Source organism: Actinia tenebrosa, unplaced genomic scaffold, assembly GCF_029948245.1.
Source record: "Actinia tenebrosa isolate PJP-AT-01 unplaced genomic scaffold, QUT_ActTen_1.0 PGA_scaffold14__42_contigs__length_11649687, whole genome shotgun sequence".
Lineage (NCBI taxonomy): Eukaryota > Metazoa > Cnidaria > Anthozoa > Actiniaria > Actiniidae > Actinia > Actinia tenebrosa.
Genome location: NW_028292574.1, coordinates 7,107,874 through 7,124,969, shown reverse-complemented (window position 1 = coordinate 7,124,969; position 17,096 = coordinate 7,107,874). Strand labels below are relative to the sequence as shown.

Genomic DNA, 17,096 nt, shown 5'->3' with positions numbered 1-17,096 from the left:
CTTTTTCCGAAAAATTCATGCAAGGGAAGCGGTTCCTAAATGTATTCTTAAAAGTTTTCATTCAAAAGAAAGTTTTAAAGTTAATTTGACTGAGGAGAAGTCGATTTAGCAATTTTCTTTGGCGCTTGGCTGCATCACAAATTATCTGAACATTTTGCGGAACTGTAATTTTTTCAAAAACTGAGTCGCAAGAATGCATCAGTGGCTTTACTTGGACTCCTGTAGCCATCGTGGTGTTTTGCTCGACCACTGTGGTGACCTGTACGGCGGATTGAGCAGGAAAAAGTGAACTAATTGACTTCTCAACTGCAACATTTCTTGATTTCGCTGTAATGAGCTGGACGGTGGAAGGGCGAGCACCATACTTAAGAAAAAATGGTAAACCATCGAGTTGATTTTTCATGGCTTGGCTGACGTCACTTCCGTCCGTCCGTACGTACGCACGTACGTACGGCGTCCGTGTACACAACACATGAATCTAGGCCTATTCCTTAAATCGCCTTAAATCGCCTTAAATCGCCTTAAATCGCCTTAAATCGCCTTAAATCGCCTTTAATCGCCTTAAGGTGGCTGGACCCCCTCACGCTTGACCGCTACCTTCCACTTTTGGAACGCTAGTGCATAAACGTCTTTTATCCGATTGCAAATCTTTTTTGCACATAAGTCACATAAAGATTGAATTAATATTTGATGCAATTTTTAGTGAGATCGGACGTCATAACACGTGATTATGATGAAATATTTGTTTTCGTTTAGAAAATAATTTTAGCCTTGAAGAGCGTTCAACACTAAAATGCTTCGTACCACATAATTTTATACTGGATGCCTCCATTTGTGGGGAATTTTGAAAAAATCTATCTAGCTAATTATGAGATATTTGAGATTATTTAAATATAGTGCATAATCTACTTCAAAACTAAACAATGGATTTCATACGGCCGAAATTAACATTTCAGAGCTATATATTCACAAAAGTTATTGCTCATTTAGTTTTACTCTGTATCTAGTTTTAAAAGGAACATTTTGAAGATAATCGACTTATGCGATTTTGTGAAAGCGTATAGTGCAGAAGACGGGGTAAACATTTGATGCGCACTTTTCATCGCAGTTTTCTAGTCAATCTTACTAGATCTTCCATTATTCTAAAATTCGCTGATCATTTCTCTCAAAATTACGTCAGGATACAAATTTGAACTTAAAATAATATTACACAAAATTGAACTCATTTAAAGCGATCTAAAGCGAACGAGAAATACAGAAAACATTGATCGTTTCCCAACGATTTGATGCTCTGGGAATTCTATTGTTTGCTAATGATCATAACATCAAATTCTTTCGCACCATGCACGGTCTCATCTCGCTTGGCTGCTTTCCGATTTACTCCCGAAGTTTGGTAACAAACAGTTGTTTTTTTTATTCAAACGTGGGACGTTTGTCATGATGTACTTTGTCAGTGTGAGTGAATAGAATCGGCGAACATGCCTCAAATTAAAACTTCAAGAAAGAAGCGAGCAAGGCTTTTGAGTTTAGATAAAGAACCATACTTCGGGAGTAAAGAGCATCAAATCGTTGGGAAACGATCAATGTTTTCTGTATTTCTCGTTCGCTTTAGATCGCTTTAAATGAGTTCAATAGTCTTGCAATTTTGTGTAATATTAGTTTAAGTTCAAATTTGTATCCTGACGTAATTTTGAGAGAAATGATCAGCGAATTTTAGAATAATGGAAGATCTAGTAAGATTGACTAGAAAACTGCGATGAAAAGTGCGCATCAAATGTTTACCCCGTCTTCTGCACTATACGTTTTTACAAAATCGCATAAGTCGATTACCTTCAAAATGTTCCTTTTAAAACTAGATACAGAGTAAAACTAAATGAGCAATGACTTTTGTGAATATATAGCTCTGAAATATTAATTTCGGCCGTATGAAATCCATTGTTTAGTTTTGAAGTAGATTATGCACTATATTTAAATAATCTCAAATATCTCATAATTAGCTAGATAGATTTTTTCAAAATCCCCACAAATGGACGCATCTAGTATATAATTATGTGGTACGAAGCATTTTAGTGTTGAACGCTCTGCAAGGCTAAAATTATTTTCTAAACGAAAACAAATATTTCATCATAAATACGTGTTATGACGTCCGATCTCATAAAAAACTGCATCAAACATTAATTCAATCTTTATGTGACTTATGTGCAAAAAAGATTTGCAATAGGATAAAAGACGTTTATGCACTAGCGTTCCAAAAGTGGAAGGTAGCGGTCAAGCGTGAGGGGGTCGAGCCACCTTAAATCGCCTTAAATCGCTTAAAGTCGCCTTAAAATGCCTTAAGTTTGATCTTTTCAGACTTATTTTTTGCATTTTTGTATTCATTACTGCTATTATTCATGCATTATATCAAGAGGAGTTTGCTTGATGGCATTACTTGACCTCCATTACCAGAATGCTTTGCAAATTCCCTCATGAGAAAAGTAAGAAAATTGATGAAATGAGCAAAACAAAGGAATTCTGGTAGCAGAGGTTCATGACGCCACAATGCAAATGTCCTAGCTATTATAGTGGAGCACTCATAGTCATATGAATAACAAAAAACTGACATAAACTCAACATATAATATTATGTAAATAATTAAGACATGTCACTTAGTGTACAAACACTATAATTGTGTAACATAAATACCACTAAATACTGCTAAATTATGCTAATCCTATTGTTTTCTATTGTTTAATTACCACTATTTACTACTAAATAGTGCAAAGTGTTACACACTTTTAGTGTTTGTACTCTATAATCATATATATAATAACAAACTGATATATACTCATAATATGAAAATAAACAGACATAATATGTAAATAATATTAAGACATATGCTATATATGAGCAGCCGGAATACCTTGCTGATATAAGCTGCCATACTAAGTTTTATTTATCTCTGTTGGGTCATTTGATGTTAGATAATTTTAAAGTGGATAACGTTTTAAAATTCTATAAGTCTTAATGTATTTTGAAGTCAATCTTGCTAAAATATGTGGTTTTTGGTAAATAAGAATATTTGATTTATTTTTCAACCAATACTTTTTTGACTTTTTTGACTGAGATTACTGAAAGAAAATGCATGATGAATAATGCTGGAACTTTAAGGCCTAGAAATACACATACACTTGTATACCTAGACACATTTGACTTTATTGATGAAAGCTTTTACTATGTATGATAAATAAGACGTACTTTACAGGCAGATCGAGAACATTCTAGAACATTATCTACTCACTTGCGAGCTAACGCCATGCCATAGGAATTAAAGTCTCTTCATTCCAATCACTTTCACATTCGCATGCAGCTCACCCTAGTTATAAGCTAGCTATCTCCTCCATTTTAATGGTGCTATTACACTGACTATTGTAATACACTGTGCAATTCAAAGAAAACAAACCATCCGAAAAGCCATTCACAAAACAGTATAACATTCGCCATTTGGAAATATTTTGGCGCGCAAGGAACTGTGGTTGTAATTGCAACTTCTCGCCCCAGATTCTCTCTGTTGTAGGTCTTCCAAATATTGGCAGAGAGGGATGGGTTTGGATAATATAAAAGATAAGATGTTCTTCGTCGGTAAGGACAGTAAGTTACAACACGCGATTGTGCGAGAAAAACTTATCAAGTTTGGAGGAGTAGTCGTAGCCGACAAATGGGGTGACGTGACATTTAAAGAGGGCTTGCAGAGCATGAAATTGCCTGGACTTCCAGATCAAACTGTATCAGTTTGGAAGGAGTGGATCGCTAGCTGCATTGCCGATAGGAAGATTCTCCCTAAGGTTTCGTACGAGGCAAAAAATCAAAAGGTCCTTTGAAACCTCTTTTACTAGTAACACGCTTTCCGCCATAGTCATACTCGCGGGATTCGGGACCTCTTGAGACTTTTACGGGAAGTGTACTTGAAAGCTTGAAAGGACTGGTAACGAACAAAATGGCGGATTTCTTGTGGATGTTGAAAAAGTCAACAAGAAGACCAGAAAGACGTACGCTGTGTCAAAGACACCTTCCAAGTTTTTTTATCAACCAAAGAAGTAGTAACAAATGCTTTTGAGTCTCGACGATGATCAGAAGAAGTGTTTGAATTCAGAAAAAAGCTTGCTTATGGAAGCTGATATGCCGATTGGGAGTATTTTGCTGGTTAAGAGTAGGTCTCTGTAAGACTCAAGCAAAGTGGGAAATGAAATTTTTTGACCACCCTTGAAATTTGGTGTGTGAGTAGGCCTTTATATGGGATTCACAAAAACAACAACAATTTGGTCACCAAATGTATTGTTGCCATGGAAACGGCAAGTGTTTTATGAGACCTTAATTTCCAATTTTTGGAATAAATTAAACCCACTCGAAGGTAAAATTCAATGCTGTGTTTCTCATACATGTTAAACTTAATTTCCTTAAAACTTTCGTCAATTATAAAGTATCTTTTCTAGTTTAGAAAAATACCAATTATTGTTTGTTTGTTATTTTGTACATGAAATATTCGTGCCTTCAATTAACCGATGTATCAACTGTTTTAGCAACAAGATAAAATGGTCAAAATGTTTTTTGGTCGTTCTCCAAAAGTATTGCATTTCTAATATAGAGGCTTGGTGGGAAGTTTTCTGAAACATTGAAGTTACCAAATCGTGCAAAATCTCTGCGGGTGCAATCATCTTTAGTCCTTGGATAGTCAAATTATAAGGCCTAAAATTCAAAATGTCCTAAATTCAACCATATCAAAGCTTCGAAAATTAGCACCAAAAAGATGCCAATAAGCTAAACAAGCATTAGGGGTTGAAGGGTAATACCTAAATAACAAACTTCTAGCAAAAAACAAATGTTCTAGTCTGCAAACACGGTAAAAAAATATTTTATTCAAAGTAAACAATGGGTTATTTGCAATTTTCGTCATTTTCAACCTACCTTTATCGTTTCATTGTGACTTTTGTGGCGCTCAACTTTCCAAATTTTCACAAGGAAATGTTTCTTGGAGACTCAATAAGCATTTAGAGAACTAACCTTGGTCGTAAAGAGCTAAAATCCAAGCAATAATTAAGTGGTTCTATAAAGGATTACAACAGAATACACAAGTCATCGAATTCTCGTTCGAAGCAATACAGCATTTATAGTTTCTTCGAGCTTCAAAATTCCTGTATTTCGTGACAGAATTACCTGTAAGCTGTTATTTAACATGAATGCTGAACTTTTGAAGGCTACAAAGTAAAAAAAAATATGCTTATTTTGAGAATCTTTGAAAGAAAGAATTCTTGATCTAAAGTGGTTGTTCTTATTTTCAACCGCTGACCGGAAGTTTGGAAAAATGAACGAGACAGATTTTGTGGTGACCAGACATCTTCAAACATTCGGCCTTAACAAATGTACTCACTTAGTCAATGAATCCGATTTATTACTCTGCCGCGCAGGTAAGTATAATTACAGGTATTTCATGTTCAGCCATTTGTAAATGACTATAATTTGTGTTATGCCATTTATCGACCTTATTCTTTTCTACAATAATTAAAGGGGGACCAGCACGAAAATCATCCAAATTTTAATTCTGCTGAAACCTTTACTGGAATAACCCTTACAGGTCTAATAATCACTGGTTAAAGTTTTTTTCTGATATTTGGGTGGGAAGTATTATATTTTACCAATTTTTATAGGAGTCTGTGACGTCATACACTCAACACTAAACATTGCTCCATACATTTCTTTGTATTTTGTAATCAAAATTTCCGCTAGTTTTATACTCAGTCTATCCACAAGTTCTAAAGTTAAGTTTTCAGCGGACCTTTGTGTTCAATAGAAAAAGAGTAAAACATGAAATTATTTACAAAGAAATGTATGGAGCGATGTTTGGTGTTAAGTGTATGACGTCACAGACACCTATGAAAATTCATAAAAATATAATACTTCCCATTGGAATATAAAAATAATAATTTAACCAGTGATTATTAAACCCTTAAAGATTATTCGATTGAAGTTTTTGTCAAGTAAATTTCGGAGGATTTTCATGTTAATCCCCCTTTAAACTTAATAATTTAGTTTCGAATTTCTATTTTGACAAGTTTATGTGAAAATAGTTGTAGGAACAAAGTTTTTAGTAGCGGAAGAGGGGGTATATCTTGTGATAAAGTATTTTAAAAAAAACAAGTTATTCGAAGCATGCATGCCGCGACTACTTTAACGATCTTTCACTTCTGTTTTCACTGCGCTCTTGTCAAGAGTTTATTCTTCGCATGCTGGTATATAATTGCCGTGCAAGTCAGGGGCGGATCCAGGACTTTTTCTATTGGGGGAGACACCATCCAGGATTTTTGTTTTAGGAGGGGGTGCACCCTTTGCTTACAAACTCAAACCCCAATAATGCAGTAGATAACAGCTCATCTAGGGATCTAGGGGGAAGGGAAACAAAATCTCCATGCACCCCTCCCCTAGATCTGCCGTTGCAAGTTAACCCCGCAACAGGATTTTTTGACATATCACTGAAAGATTCTAATAAATTTGTATATGCAACCACCATCGTGATAAACTTGGCATTTACTGGAGAGGATGTCTCTCGAATTGTCAGGTCCAATCAGAGAAAATCATCAGTTTCCAAACTGCCGGTCAGCGAATGGTACACATATAAGATTGAATGTTGTAATATGTGAGTTAAAATGGGCCATATTTGGCTGAACATGAAATACCTGTAATTATACTTACCTGCGCGGCAGAGTAATAAATCGGATTCATTGACTAAGTGAGTACATTTGCTAAGGCCGAATGTTTGAAGATGTCTGGTCACCACAAAATCTGTCTCGTTCATTTTTCCAAACTTCCGGTCAGCGGTTGAAAATAAGAACAACCACTTTAGATCAAGAATTCTTTCTTTCAAAGATTCTCAAAATAAGCATATTTTTTTTTACTTTGTAGCCTTCAAAAGTTCAGCATTCATGTTAAATAACAGCTTACAGGTAATTCTGTCACGAAATACAGGAATTTTGAAGCTCGAAGAAACTATAAATGCTGTATTGCTTCGAACGAGAATTCGATGACTTGTGTATTCTGTTGTAATCCTTTATAGAACCACTTAATTATTGCTTGGATTTTAGCTCTTTACGACCAAGGTTAGTTCTCTAAATGCTTATTGAGTCTCCAAGAAACATTTCCTTGTGAAAATTTGGAAAGTTGAGCGCCACAAAAGTCACAATGAAACGATAAAGGTAGGTTGAAAATGACGAAAATTGCAAATAACCCATTGTTTATGCACTAGTTAGTTGTTTCCACCACCCCCCCCCCCCCCCCCCACCCCCGGGACATGGTGGGGGAATTAGCAAATGATGCATGGCAATCTAAGACAAATCCTCCAGCACCCAGGGCAGAAATAAAATGCAAATCCCCTACCCTCAGAGGTCACGATAATGATTACTTATGGTTATTGATTTGCTATCACTCATTCTTTCAGAAGTTGAGAAAAGAGGGAGAGAGAGAAAATAAAAGAACTTGATATTAGTTTGGAATATCAACTTTAATTTCATCAAACATTAGACTTGAGAGCACAATGGACAAAACCATTGCTCTGTCTTGGGTTCCTCTGTCAATCCAACACACTGAAGATGGAACCATTGTGCCACACACTTAGGACCATCGCATCCAACCATAAGGCCATATTCTCCTTGAGAGCATACACAGTATACATCTGCATCCTCTGAATTTAATAATAGATTAATTCAAGGCATTTAAGTATATTCTAAGATCTAGTGATAGCTTTACCAAATTAATTAACAGTTTCAGCTTACCTTGGCACATTGGACAAACCCATTCCATGGGTGGGGGGTATTTCAAATCAAGACATCCTAGGCAATAAGCATCTGTACATTGTTCAGGGTCAGCTGAACAACATACAGATGCCATACCTTTACATACAATACAGCTCATACCAATATTGTTATCTAAAAATTACAAAAATAATATCAACAAATGCTAAAAAAACATGCTTTTTAACTATGACTTGCAAACTATGGTAAAAAAATACCTAAGCAGTCATTCATTTGACTTGATTTCTTTGCTGCAGTCTTTGCCTTACGCTTTTCTCTGATATTCCCATAGTGGTCAAGGTGCCATTTTACTTCCTGCACTGGCAACAGTACTTTCTGTGAGAGATCTTCAATATCTATACCTGGAACAAAAATTAATGGGAATTAACAAAGTAATCTAGCTATCCAAGATATATTTTTCATAAAGAGTCATCAGATGCTTTCAGTTTGATCCATTCATGCTGCATCACTGTTTTTTTTTTTTGAGGTGGCAGTTTGCAGTGACTGGATTTGTTAAAAACAAAAAAAGGAAAACAAAATAAGCACCACAGCAGCAACAACAACAACAACAACAGATACATTTATATTTCTAGACTGGGAACTTACTTCAAGTTCAGGTCCAACTTTTAAAACACCACACTTCCCAACAACTAGAGTTGCTTGCTTGGTTTTTGACAGAGAAATGCTTTTGACTGAAGAGTTTATGTTTTCTACCTTTTCAAAAATAAATATTTCATGATTTTAAAAAGTGTTTAGCAATGCAAAATTATATGATATCACATCCATGTGGCTATGATGGTGCTATACTGTACATGTGGTAGCATGATTACAACAAAACTTGTCCCAAAAATTAATTATCACCTTGATATTTTTTGCCTTTGCAATCATACCTTTTTTACTTTCTTCAGCAAAGTCAACAGATGAAGATATCTGAAGTTTGGGAAAGAATGTTAATTAAGCTTATGTTCATAAATTATCATCTTCATTATTATTTGTTGTTGCTATAATATTGATATATCTATTAACAATAAATAAATAATTGATAATATTTCCAAATTTGACTGGAACCATAATGAGACAATAAATAGAAAATTTTCTGTCTTTACGCTCTTAAATTATATTCTATGTGTACATACCTCTTTTGCATACTTTAAAATCGCAACTGAGTCGCCTACTGTAGAAATACCGATTTCTTTGAGAATTTCTCTGTTCAAATCACGAACCATCTCTTTTTGCATTCTAAAAGAAATATATCATACGACACATTATTGAGTATTATTATAAAAGAAAGTTTAATTCTTATAAAATACAATGAATATTGGGTTAAAATAAGCTTTCATACAGACCTTTCACGAGCGAACTTTTCTGCATAATCTTCAGCCTCTTGTACGGCACATTTGGCGAAAAAGTTTTTCCAAAATCTTAGCAGATTCTGGAAAAATCAATAAAAAACAGCGCATTTAATTGGAAGTTAAGAATCTAATACGAAATATCCAATCAGTATGAAGAAAAGTACATTTAAATAACGAAAAACATGCAAATATATCATTACCTCGTGGACCTCGTGGTGGTCATCCATGTCCGCCATCTTGAAAGCAGAAACTCGGTTCCAGACTCCCAACTTCAATTTCCACGTGAGGTACGGGGAAGGCGATTGGTATTTCCAAAAAATCCCCCGGGGGGTAGAGAACGGAATTTGCTCAAAGCTACGGTAATTCTCCCTATATTGCCCGACAAAATCCCCACATACCGCGGGGGTGGGGGGTGGTGGAAACAACTGACTAGTGCATTACTTTGAATAACTTTTTTTTTTACCGTGTTTGTAGACTAGAACATTTTTTTTTTTTTTGCTAGAATTTTGTTATTTAGGTATTACCCTTCAACCCCTAATGCTTGTTTAGCTTATTGGCATCTTTTTGGTGCTAATTTTCGAAGCTTTGATATGGTTGAATTTAGGACATTTTGAATTTTAGGCCTTATAATTTGACTATCCAAGGACTAAAGATGATTGCACCCGCAGAGATTTTGCACGATTTGGTAACTTCAATGTTTCAGAAAACTTCCCACCAAGCCTCTATATTAGAAATGCAATACTTTTGGAGAACGACCAAAAAACATTTTGACCATTTTATCTTGTTGCTAAAACAGTTGATACATCGGTTAATTGAAGGCACGAATATTTCATGTACAAAATAACAAACAAACAATAATTGGTATTTTTCTAAACTAGAAAAGATTTTGCTTGTGTTGTCATAATGATGTCATTTGACCTGAACACAATCAATAGAAAACAATGGAATGAAACTAGTAGTGTTAGATATTAAAGTTGTGGGTTACAAAGTCTTTCTTACTCCAGTGTTGTTATGTTGGTATAGACCCTTTGCACTGATTCCCAAGAGGAATTGAACTGGAGGACAAAATAATAGGGGTTTTTTTTCACATGAGAAAATACAGCTTGAAATGTTTTGGGAATCGGGGCAAAGAGTCTATTAAGAGTTAGAAACAGAAATGATAGAACATTTTCACAACTATCATATGACTGCTTCTACAGGTTAAGCCACTATATTGTTTTTGCTATGATAAACACTGGTTATCATAGTGAGAAATGTTAGCTGCTTGAGTACTTGCACTAAACTCATGAGAGAATTAATTGTTGCTAATTAGTACTGACAGCACTAATAACTACACAGACAAAACAAATACAAAATAACGTAACTTAGCAATATTTTGTACTAATTTATGTTCATGGGTTTAGTGCGAGCATGCTAGGGTGTTTTAACATGGTCCTTATTCATACCATTTATGGTATCTAACAGGTGCCAGTATAAAATCAAAAATGCCAATGCAAACTAGGGAACCAAGGCTATTGAGACAGGTCTTTCTATTGATCAATCACAGTTTGCATAGTTGGCATTTCTGATTTTATGCTGGCACCTGTTAGATACCATAAGTAGTATGAATAAGACAGTCCTCGGTTTACCTTTAATTAGATGAATCATTTTAAAATTTATTTATTTACAAGAAACTAGCTTTGCCCTCTTAAATCACCTTAGTTGCTTTAAATCGCCCTAAAAATACCCAAAATTCCATCATATTTTCTTAAGTCGCCTTAAGTTGCTTTAAATTACGGCGACTTAAGGACCCGGGGTAGGCCTGAATCTCACTTGATGTCAAAGCAAAACTACTCGCAAATGCGGCTCTCAAATGCACAGAAAAAATAGCTTTAGGACAAATTATAGACCAACAGCAAATAAAAACAACTTCCATGTAGTCAAAGATAGATGAAGAAGTGTTCTTCAAGAATTTAGGTGTGTTTTTTTAGCAAACATTAACAATGCGTTTTTTTTTTTTTTTTTTTTTTTTGTGTTTTTTTTTGACAAGCATTCTTTTCGACGAATCGACAAATCAAAGACTTTCTCTCAAAACTTTTAATATTTCTATAGATAAGCTTAATTTATTTTAATGCTGGATGAAATATAACACGAAGAGCATATTACAACAAACACTGTTCTAAAGTCCTTAGCACTAGTCTTGTCTCGTCCTGTATGTGCAATTTTCAACTCTTCAATTAGACAGGGTATCGTACCACGTCTTTGGAAGTGTGCCAACGTCATCCCTCTTAATAAAGTTTCACAGCCGCGTTCAATCGACAACGATCTACGACCAATCTCACTTACACCTGTACTTAGTAAAGTCCTAGAGGGCTTCGTATTTGACTGGCTAGCTACCATATTTCTACCGCACATCGATCCTTTTCAGTTTGGCTGCGTTAAGAAAACCTCAACGACACATCCGTTGGTCCATCTTCTCCACAAATGGTGGTCCTCCACCGACACTCCTAAAACCTTCATTCGCTCATTCTTAATCGACTTCTCCAAAGCATTCGATCGAATTGACCACAACATCCTTATGACTAAGCTGCAGGTTCTTGGTGTTCCACCACTAGCTTTCTTGAAAATCGTCATCATCGTGTTAAACTTGGGTCATCAACATCAAATTGGACGACAATCAACGCTGGAGTTCCTCAGGGTACAAAATTTGGACCGCTTTTCTTTCTGATAATGGTAAACGACCTCTCTACTGAGCTACCACTGTATAAGTATGTCGACGACTGCACCGTTTTTGAAGTTTTATCAGCCACAGACTTACACTCTACTACCCCACAGAGTGCGATCGACCACATCAACATGTGGACTCGTAACAACAATATGAAACTCAACGTCAAGAAAACCAATGAACTTACAATATCGTTTATGAGAAAGCAACCTGGTTTGCCTCCACTTACTATCAATAGTCAGAAACTTGAGTCTGTTCAAAGTACAAAACTTCTAGGGGTTCACATATCATCTGACCTGAAATGGACAACGATCATTGACCATGTATGCGCAAAAGCGAGCAAACGTCTCTACGCCATTAGAACTCTAAAACGCTGCGGCGTTATGCCCAAAGACCTCTGCTCTGTCTTTTGTTACTTTGTTCGTCCTCTATTAAAATATGCATGTCCGCTGTGGCACTCATCTCTTCCCAACTACCTCAGTGACCAACTTGAGCAGATTCAACGGCGTGCTACGAAGATCATCTACCCTCAGCTACCCTACCAAGAGAGACTAAAAGAACTTAATACTTAATACTGTTAATAGACTTAATACTGTTATCCGAAAGGCGCGAAATATTGTGCAAAGATTTCTACCTATAAAATAATCATGAAAACAGTAAAGTGGCCGACCTCCTTCCAACACCAAGGCAGAAAAAAATACAACACGAGAGAATCTCGACGACTTCCGCTAATAAAGTGTAAAACGAAACGTTTCAGTGACAGCTTCATACCATATTCCGTGAAGAAATGGGACTAATATAGACATTGACTCCTTTATACTGTATATATATGTATATATATTAGTAGCTTGAGTTTTTCAATTTATTACCTCTTTTAAATTGCAAGTCAAGTTCTTTAATTAAGTTATTATTATTATTATTTATTTTTTTAAACAAATATTCGTCCTTTTAAATCATTAACAATTCAGTTGTTTTTAACCAACTATCGTATGTTTTTCGTTCAAGAAAAATGCAGCTTTGTTTGTCTCCTGTCGCGGGTCCCATCGGCAAAACAAAGCTGAAGACTTTCATTCAATAATTTTATATCTTTTTACAGATAATTTAGTTTATATATTGAATGAAATGCAAAATTACACTAGATATTCAACTGTTTATAAAGCTGTTCGAGCTAGTACGATTATATGAAATGAGCTTAAATTTGTGTTGTTGAGAGATGTTATTGTATAAAGACCTTGTCTTTCACTTTAAAAAGCTAAAAATTATTCTAAAACATTTACAAGTGCCAATTTACTGACAAAGAAATTAGTCATTTTGCATTTTGCATTATTTTCTATTTTGTCTCAGTTGTCCTTGTCAAGTTTAATAGCTGAATATAAACTTTGTTTTTCGAAAACTTTCGTTGTTCGTGATTTGCGTATCTTTCTCACACATGAAAACAGATGAAAACTGGTAAAATCAAATCTCAAAATCTAGTAAGCTTAGTTTTCAATCTTCTTGAAAAGTAGTTAACTAAGGCTTATATGAAAGGAATAAAATTATTTTAATGAAGTATTAGGATATTAAGAAAGCTTTTTTAACTGATGACACATTTGGCTTTAACGTTCAGGGCCTTCATTTCTCAAGTTTAGTTAGTTGGTGATCTCCAGCCAATTTTCTCTCGCTGATGCTACCAAAGCATTTGTTTTATTTTATTTTATTTTTATTTGAACTATAAAAATACAGTTCATATAAAAACATAAAAATTCCTAGGGAAAAGCAAGAATCGTTATGTAAAAGATGTAAGTAAGCTTGTTTTTTGCTCACCTGTCATATAGTCTTCATTTGTCCTAAAAAAATTCAGGGAATCTCCAAAATTTTGATTTCAATGAAAGACATCCAAGGTAAATATCACTAAATTGGATATTGTATTGGATTATCTGTAGTTATCTTTCGTTTTTTAAGTAAAATCAACCAGGGGTTCAAAGCTTAAGAATGTCGGCCATGGGAAATTTTGTCGAAGAATCTTCCAAGAACAAAACTAGCCCCTGGGGGGCTGGTGGTGAGTTGTGTACAAAATTCCTAAGTGGGAGAGTATACTCGCGCAAAAAAAAACAATGTAGTGCATTTCGATTCGATTTCACTGCATGGTTTTTATCATGGCAGACATTATCTTCATCTCGAATAGAAAATAATTGAAGATTATTTTCCCGATCTTCTTTTTACCTTCTATTCAAATTGAGCCCCCTGTGACTTGCTTATCGGGAGCTCCGCTTTCAGGCAGTGCCTAAATATATATTATTTATCAACATATCCAACGTCATAATTTATTCAATTGACACGGTTTTCTTTGTTGTTCCAAGGCTATATTTTTGTCATAACCCTCGTTATAAATGCGAGGTCAATATATAGTTATTAGAGTTTTAGATTGAAGCTTTTTCGCTATGACCGCAAACCGCGGTTACACGTTTGCAGTTAGAAGTTTAAACGTTGAAACCGTAAGACCTTTTAGATTGGCGTTTACACTTTCACCTCAAAGTAGGGAATTGGTCATGGAGGGCCATCTAAAAGGTGTCATATTCTATGGGGGAAAAAAGAGAATAATTTAAGACAACACAACCACAGAAGCACAATGTTTTCCTTAGTGTCAACATGGTGAACTAAAACGACTGAAATGCCTCACATGGAAACAGTCCTGTTGAAGCCGCCATGTTTATTCTTCTTCGTTGCTATGTCTTCACTTAAAAATGACGAAAATTGATAATTACTTCGTCGTTAAATTCTAAAACAATGTCATTTGAGAAGAACAAACATATAACATTATTAATTCGAGCCTTAAACGCGGGTTTATTGAATTACAGTTTTATAAAAACCTTGCCGTATTTCACTTACCGCTAGAAGGTGTCTTTGACGTAAAAACGTGAACTGCAGACGTCTAACCTGACCGCGAGACCTAGGTCACGTGATATTTTGAGGTTTGCGGTTTGCGGTCATAGCCGAAAAAACGTCAATCTAAAACTCTCAATTAGTTAATAACTATATATTGACTTCGCATTTATAATGAGCATTTCAGATATATAAACATTTGGTAGAAAATCTTTTCAATTGATAACTACTTAATTACCGAGAACGGAGGCAATAAGCCTATACATCCCTCGGGCCTGCGGGCCTTGGGATGTATATGGCTTATTGCCTCCGTACTCGGTAATTAACTCTTACTTATTGCCTGACCTGGCCGGTTTTGATGGCGAAATTGACAAATATACGACTTTGTAAATGAATGAACAAAAAATATTTTGACCTCTTTAGTTCCAAAATCAATTCAAAATAGGTTTTAGGGTCTTTAGAGATTGCAAAGACAATTTCACAATTTTCATCAAGGGAATGTATAAAGTACTAGAACCCAAGTCCGCGCGGACAGAAATGGTGATTTTGGACGGAAAAATCAGACTTAGTCGCTTATAGCTCGTTCATTAGTTCGGTGACCCCCTATTTTTTCTTTGCATATTAAATACAGGAAACCCATTGGCCAATATGCCTTACAATATCCCCAAGGTATATGTAAGTGCTATACTGCATGATATCAGCTGTTGAAATGTAAGGACCATGGCTGAAAGTGGAAAGCACAAAGAAAATTATAAAATTGAAATACTGTGTATAACTGAAAGTAGAAGGATGGGGATTAGGTCTTAAACTGTACAAAGAGGAGAGACAGTGGTGTGTGATGAGAGCTGACAAGGAGGATACAATTGAGTATATGAAACAACAAACGATGAAACTTGATGAAACCAAAAGATAAATTCTATTACCAACTACGGGATACTCTATCAAGTTGTAACCAAAACGATATGATTGTATTGATGAATATCTGGACGCCAAAGTTGGAAATGACAACAAGAATATAACAGGGTAGGATGAAATAAGAGGAAGGCATTGTGTACTATCATCGATAACCGTGTGCGATTAGATGATTTTTGCAGCACGAACGGACTGGTTAACTGGAAACAGATTTGATGAATAGAAACTAGAAAATGAAGGATTCCGCTGGACAAAATATAATGTAGAATTGAAATACGAGTTCCAGTTGCTAGACGACATTCAAGACTTTGATAAGGAACACGAAAGAATCTTGGCAAAAAGAAAGAAAGTAAAAGAAAGCATTGGGAAGACGAAAAAAGAACAAACCATGAGCTGGAAACAACACATGGAAGAAAGTCAAGGAAAGGAACTTGCACGCAAAGATAAGAAAAAAAGGAAGGCGCACGTTCCGAATGTTTGAAGCAGAGAAGTCCCAAGAGGAGAGTTGAAGTTGAGGGAATGCAAGGGCAGACCAAAAGAAATTTAATAGATTACAGTTAAAGAGCAATGTAATAGATTAAAGAGAGCTGTGTTCTCTTTTTCGCAACAAATTTGTGAGATATTGCCTATAATGTAACGCCCGACCTCTTGCTACTTGTTCTCGCAAAGATTTACATAAACATCTAATAATAATCACTTTTACCTTACAACTGGAAGGATATTTGTGTTAACAGACTAGTGGTGCTATTCTAACATGAGGGAGTTACAACCGGGATTTTGCAGTTTAGTTTATAATACATTTTAGAGACCAATAGAGATAAAGTTAGACTAATATTTTAAAAGCATCAACCCACGACCTTTTTCGTTGTTGTCTAATTCTAAGAATTGCATTATCTTTTCTTTCTGCAGTTTTGATCGGCTTTTCAAAGACATCTCTAACTGTGTCAGAGAGTGATGGTAATGTGACAGTGTGTATGAACAGAGAAGGGGAAGCCAGGAGCCCAGCAGGAGGAGTCCCCCCGGAAGCACTAAGTGTAAGGTAAAAGATGTTCTCGATAACCCTTACCAGATGTAGTGAAATTTTAGATTAAGTTAAATTATCCTGACATATCGCTTAGGACACTTTTTATTATCATATTTTAGAGTATATTATGAAATGATTATCTGATATATAACGAGGCGGAGGGTCGGGAGTATTAGTCTTTGGGTTTAGGTGTAAAAACGTTTCCTATTAATATCAAATTATATTTTAATCTAGTGTTTTGCAGAAAACTTTTATTATTATTTAAGGTAATTCCCTTGAAAGAAATTTTGCAAATAACTTTGTCCTGAAACTTTGCATGGACATTAATTATGTTATGGACATTTAAAAACTGCAATAAAAAGATGGGGTCACCAATCTCGTTTTTTAGCTACATGCTCTCCAAATATGTCAATTTATGGGTT

At 35.3% G+C, this 17,096-nt stretch overlaps 2 protein-coding genes across 4 annotated transcripts in view; one reads left to right on the top strand and one right to left on the bottom strand.

Annotated features, from left to right (window-relative positions):
• LOC116287679 (uncharacterized) overlaps positions 1-17,096 on the top strand; it is a 128,108-nt gene that overhangs the window by 62,169 nt on the left and 48,843 nt on the right. For all 3 annotated transcript variants that reach the window (XM_089029648.1, XM_089029647.1, XM_089029646.1), the window contains exon 4: positions 16,560-16,689. In XM_089029648.1, coding sequence (XP_088885774.1) covers positions 16,560-16,689 — 130 coding nt within the window. The remainder of the gene's footprint in view (positions 1-16,559; positions 16,690-17,096) is intronic.
• Positions 7,513-9,565, bottom strand: LOC116288878 (uncharacterized). Its single transcript, XM_031695743.2, has 8 exons — positions 9,373-9,565; positions 9,167-9,252; positions 8,957-9,059; positions 8,711-8,750; positions 8,427-8,534; positions 8,039-8,182; positions 7,803-7,955; positions 7,513-7,711 (listed from the first exon to the last, which is right to left on the bottom strand). Exons 1-5 carry the CDS (start codon positions 9,406-9,408, stop codon positions 8,434-8,436), a joined length of 366 nt encoding a protein of 121 aa, XP_031551603.2. The 5' UTR covers positions 9,409-9,565; the 3' UTR covers positions 7,513-7,711; positions 7,803-7,955; positions 8,039-8,182; positions 8,427-8,433.

Excerpts from the sequence above, each read along its gene's own strand:
- LOC116288878 (XM_031695743.2), bottom strand. The coding sequence starts at position 9,408 with ATGGCGGACATGGATGACCACCACGAGGTCCACGAG. Across the intron at positions 9,060-9,166 it reads GAAAAGTTCGCTCGTGAAAG|AATGCAAAAAGAGATGGTTC; the intron begins GTCTGTATGAAA and ends TATTTCTTTTAG. Across the intron at positions 8,535-8,710 it reads TGCTGAAGAAAGTAAAAAAG|GTAGAAAACATAAACTCTTC; the intron begins GTATGATTGCAA and ends ATTTTTGAAAAG.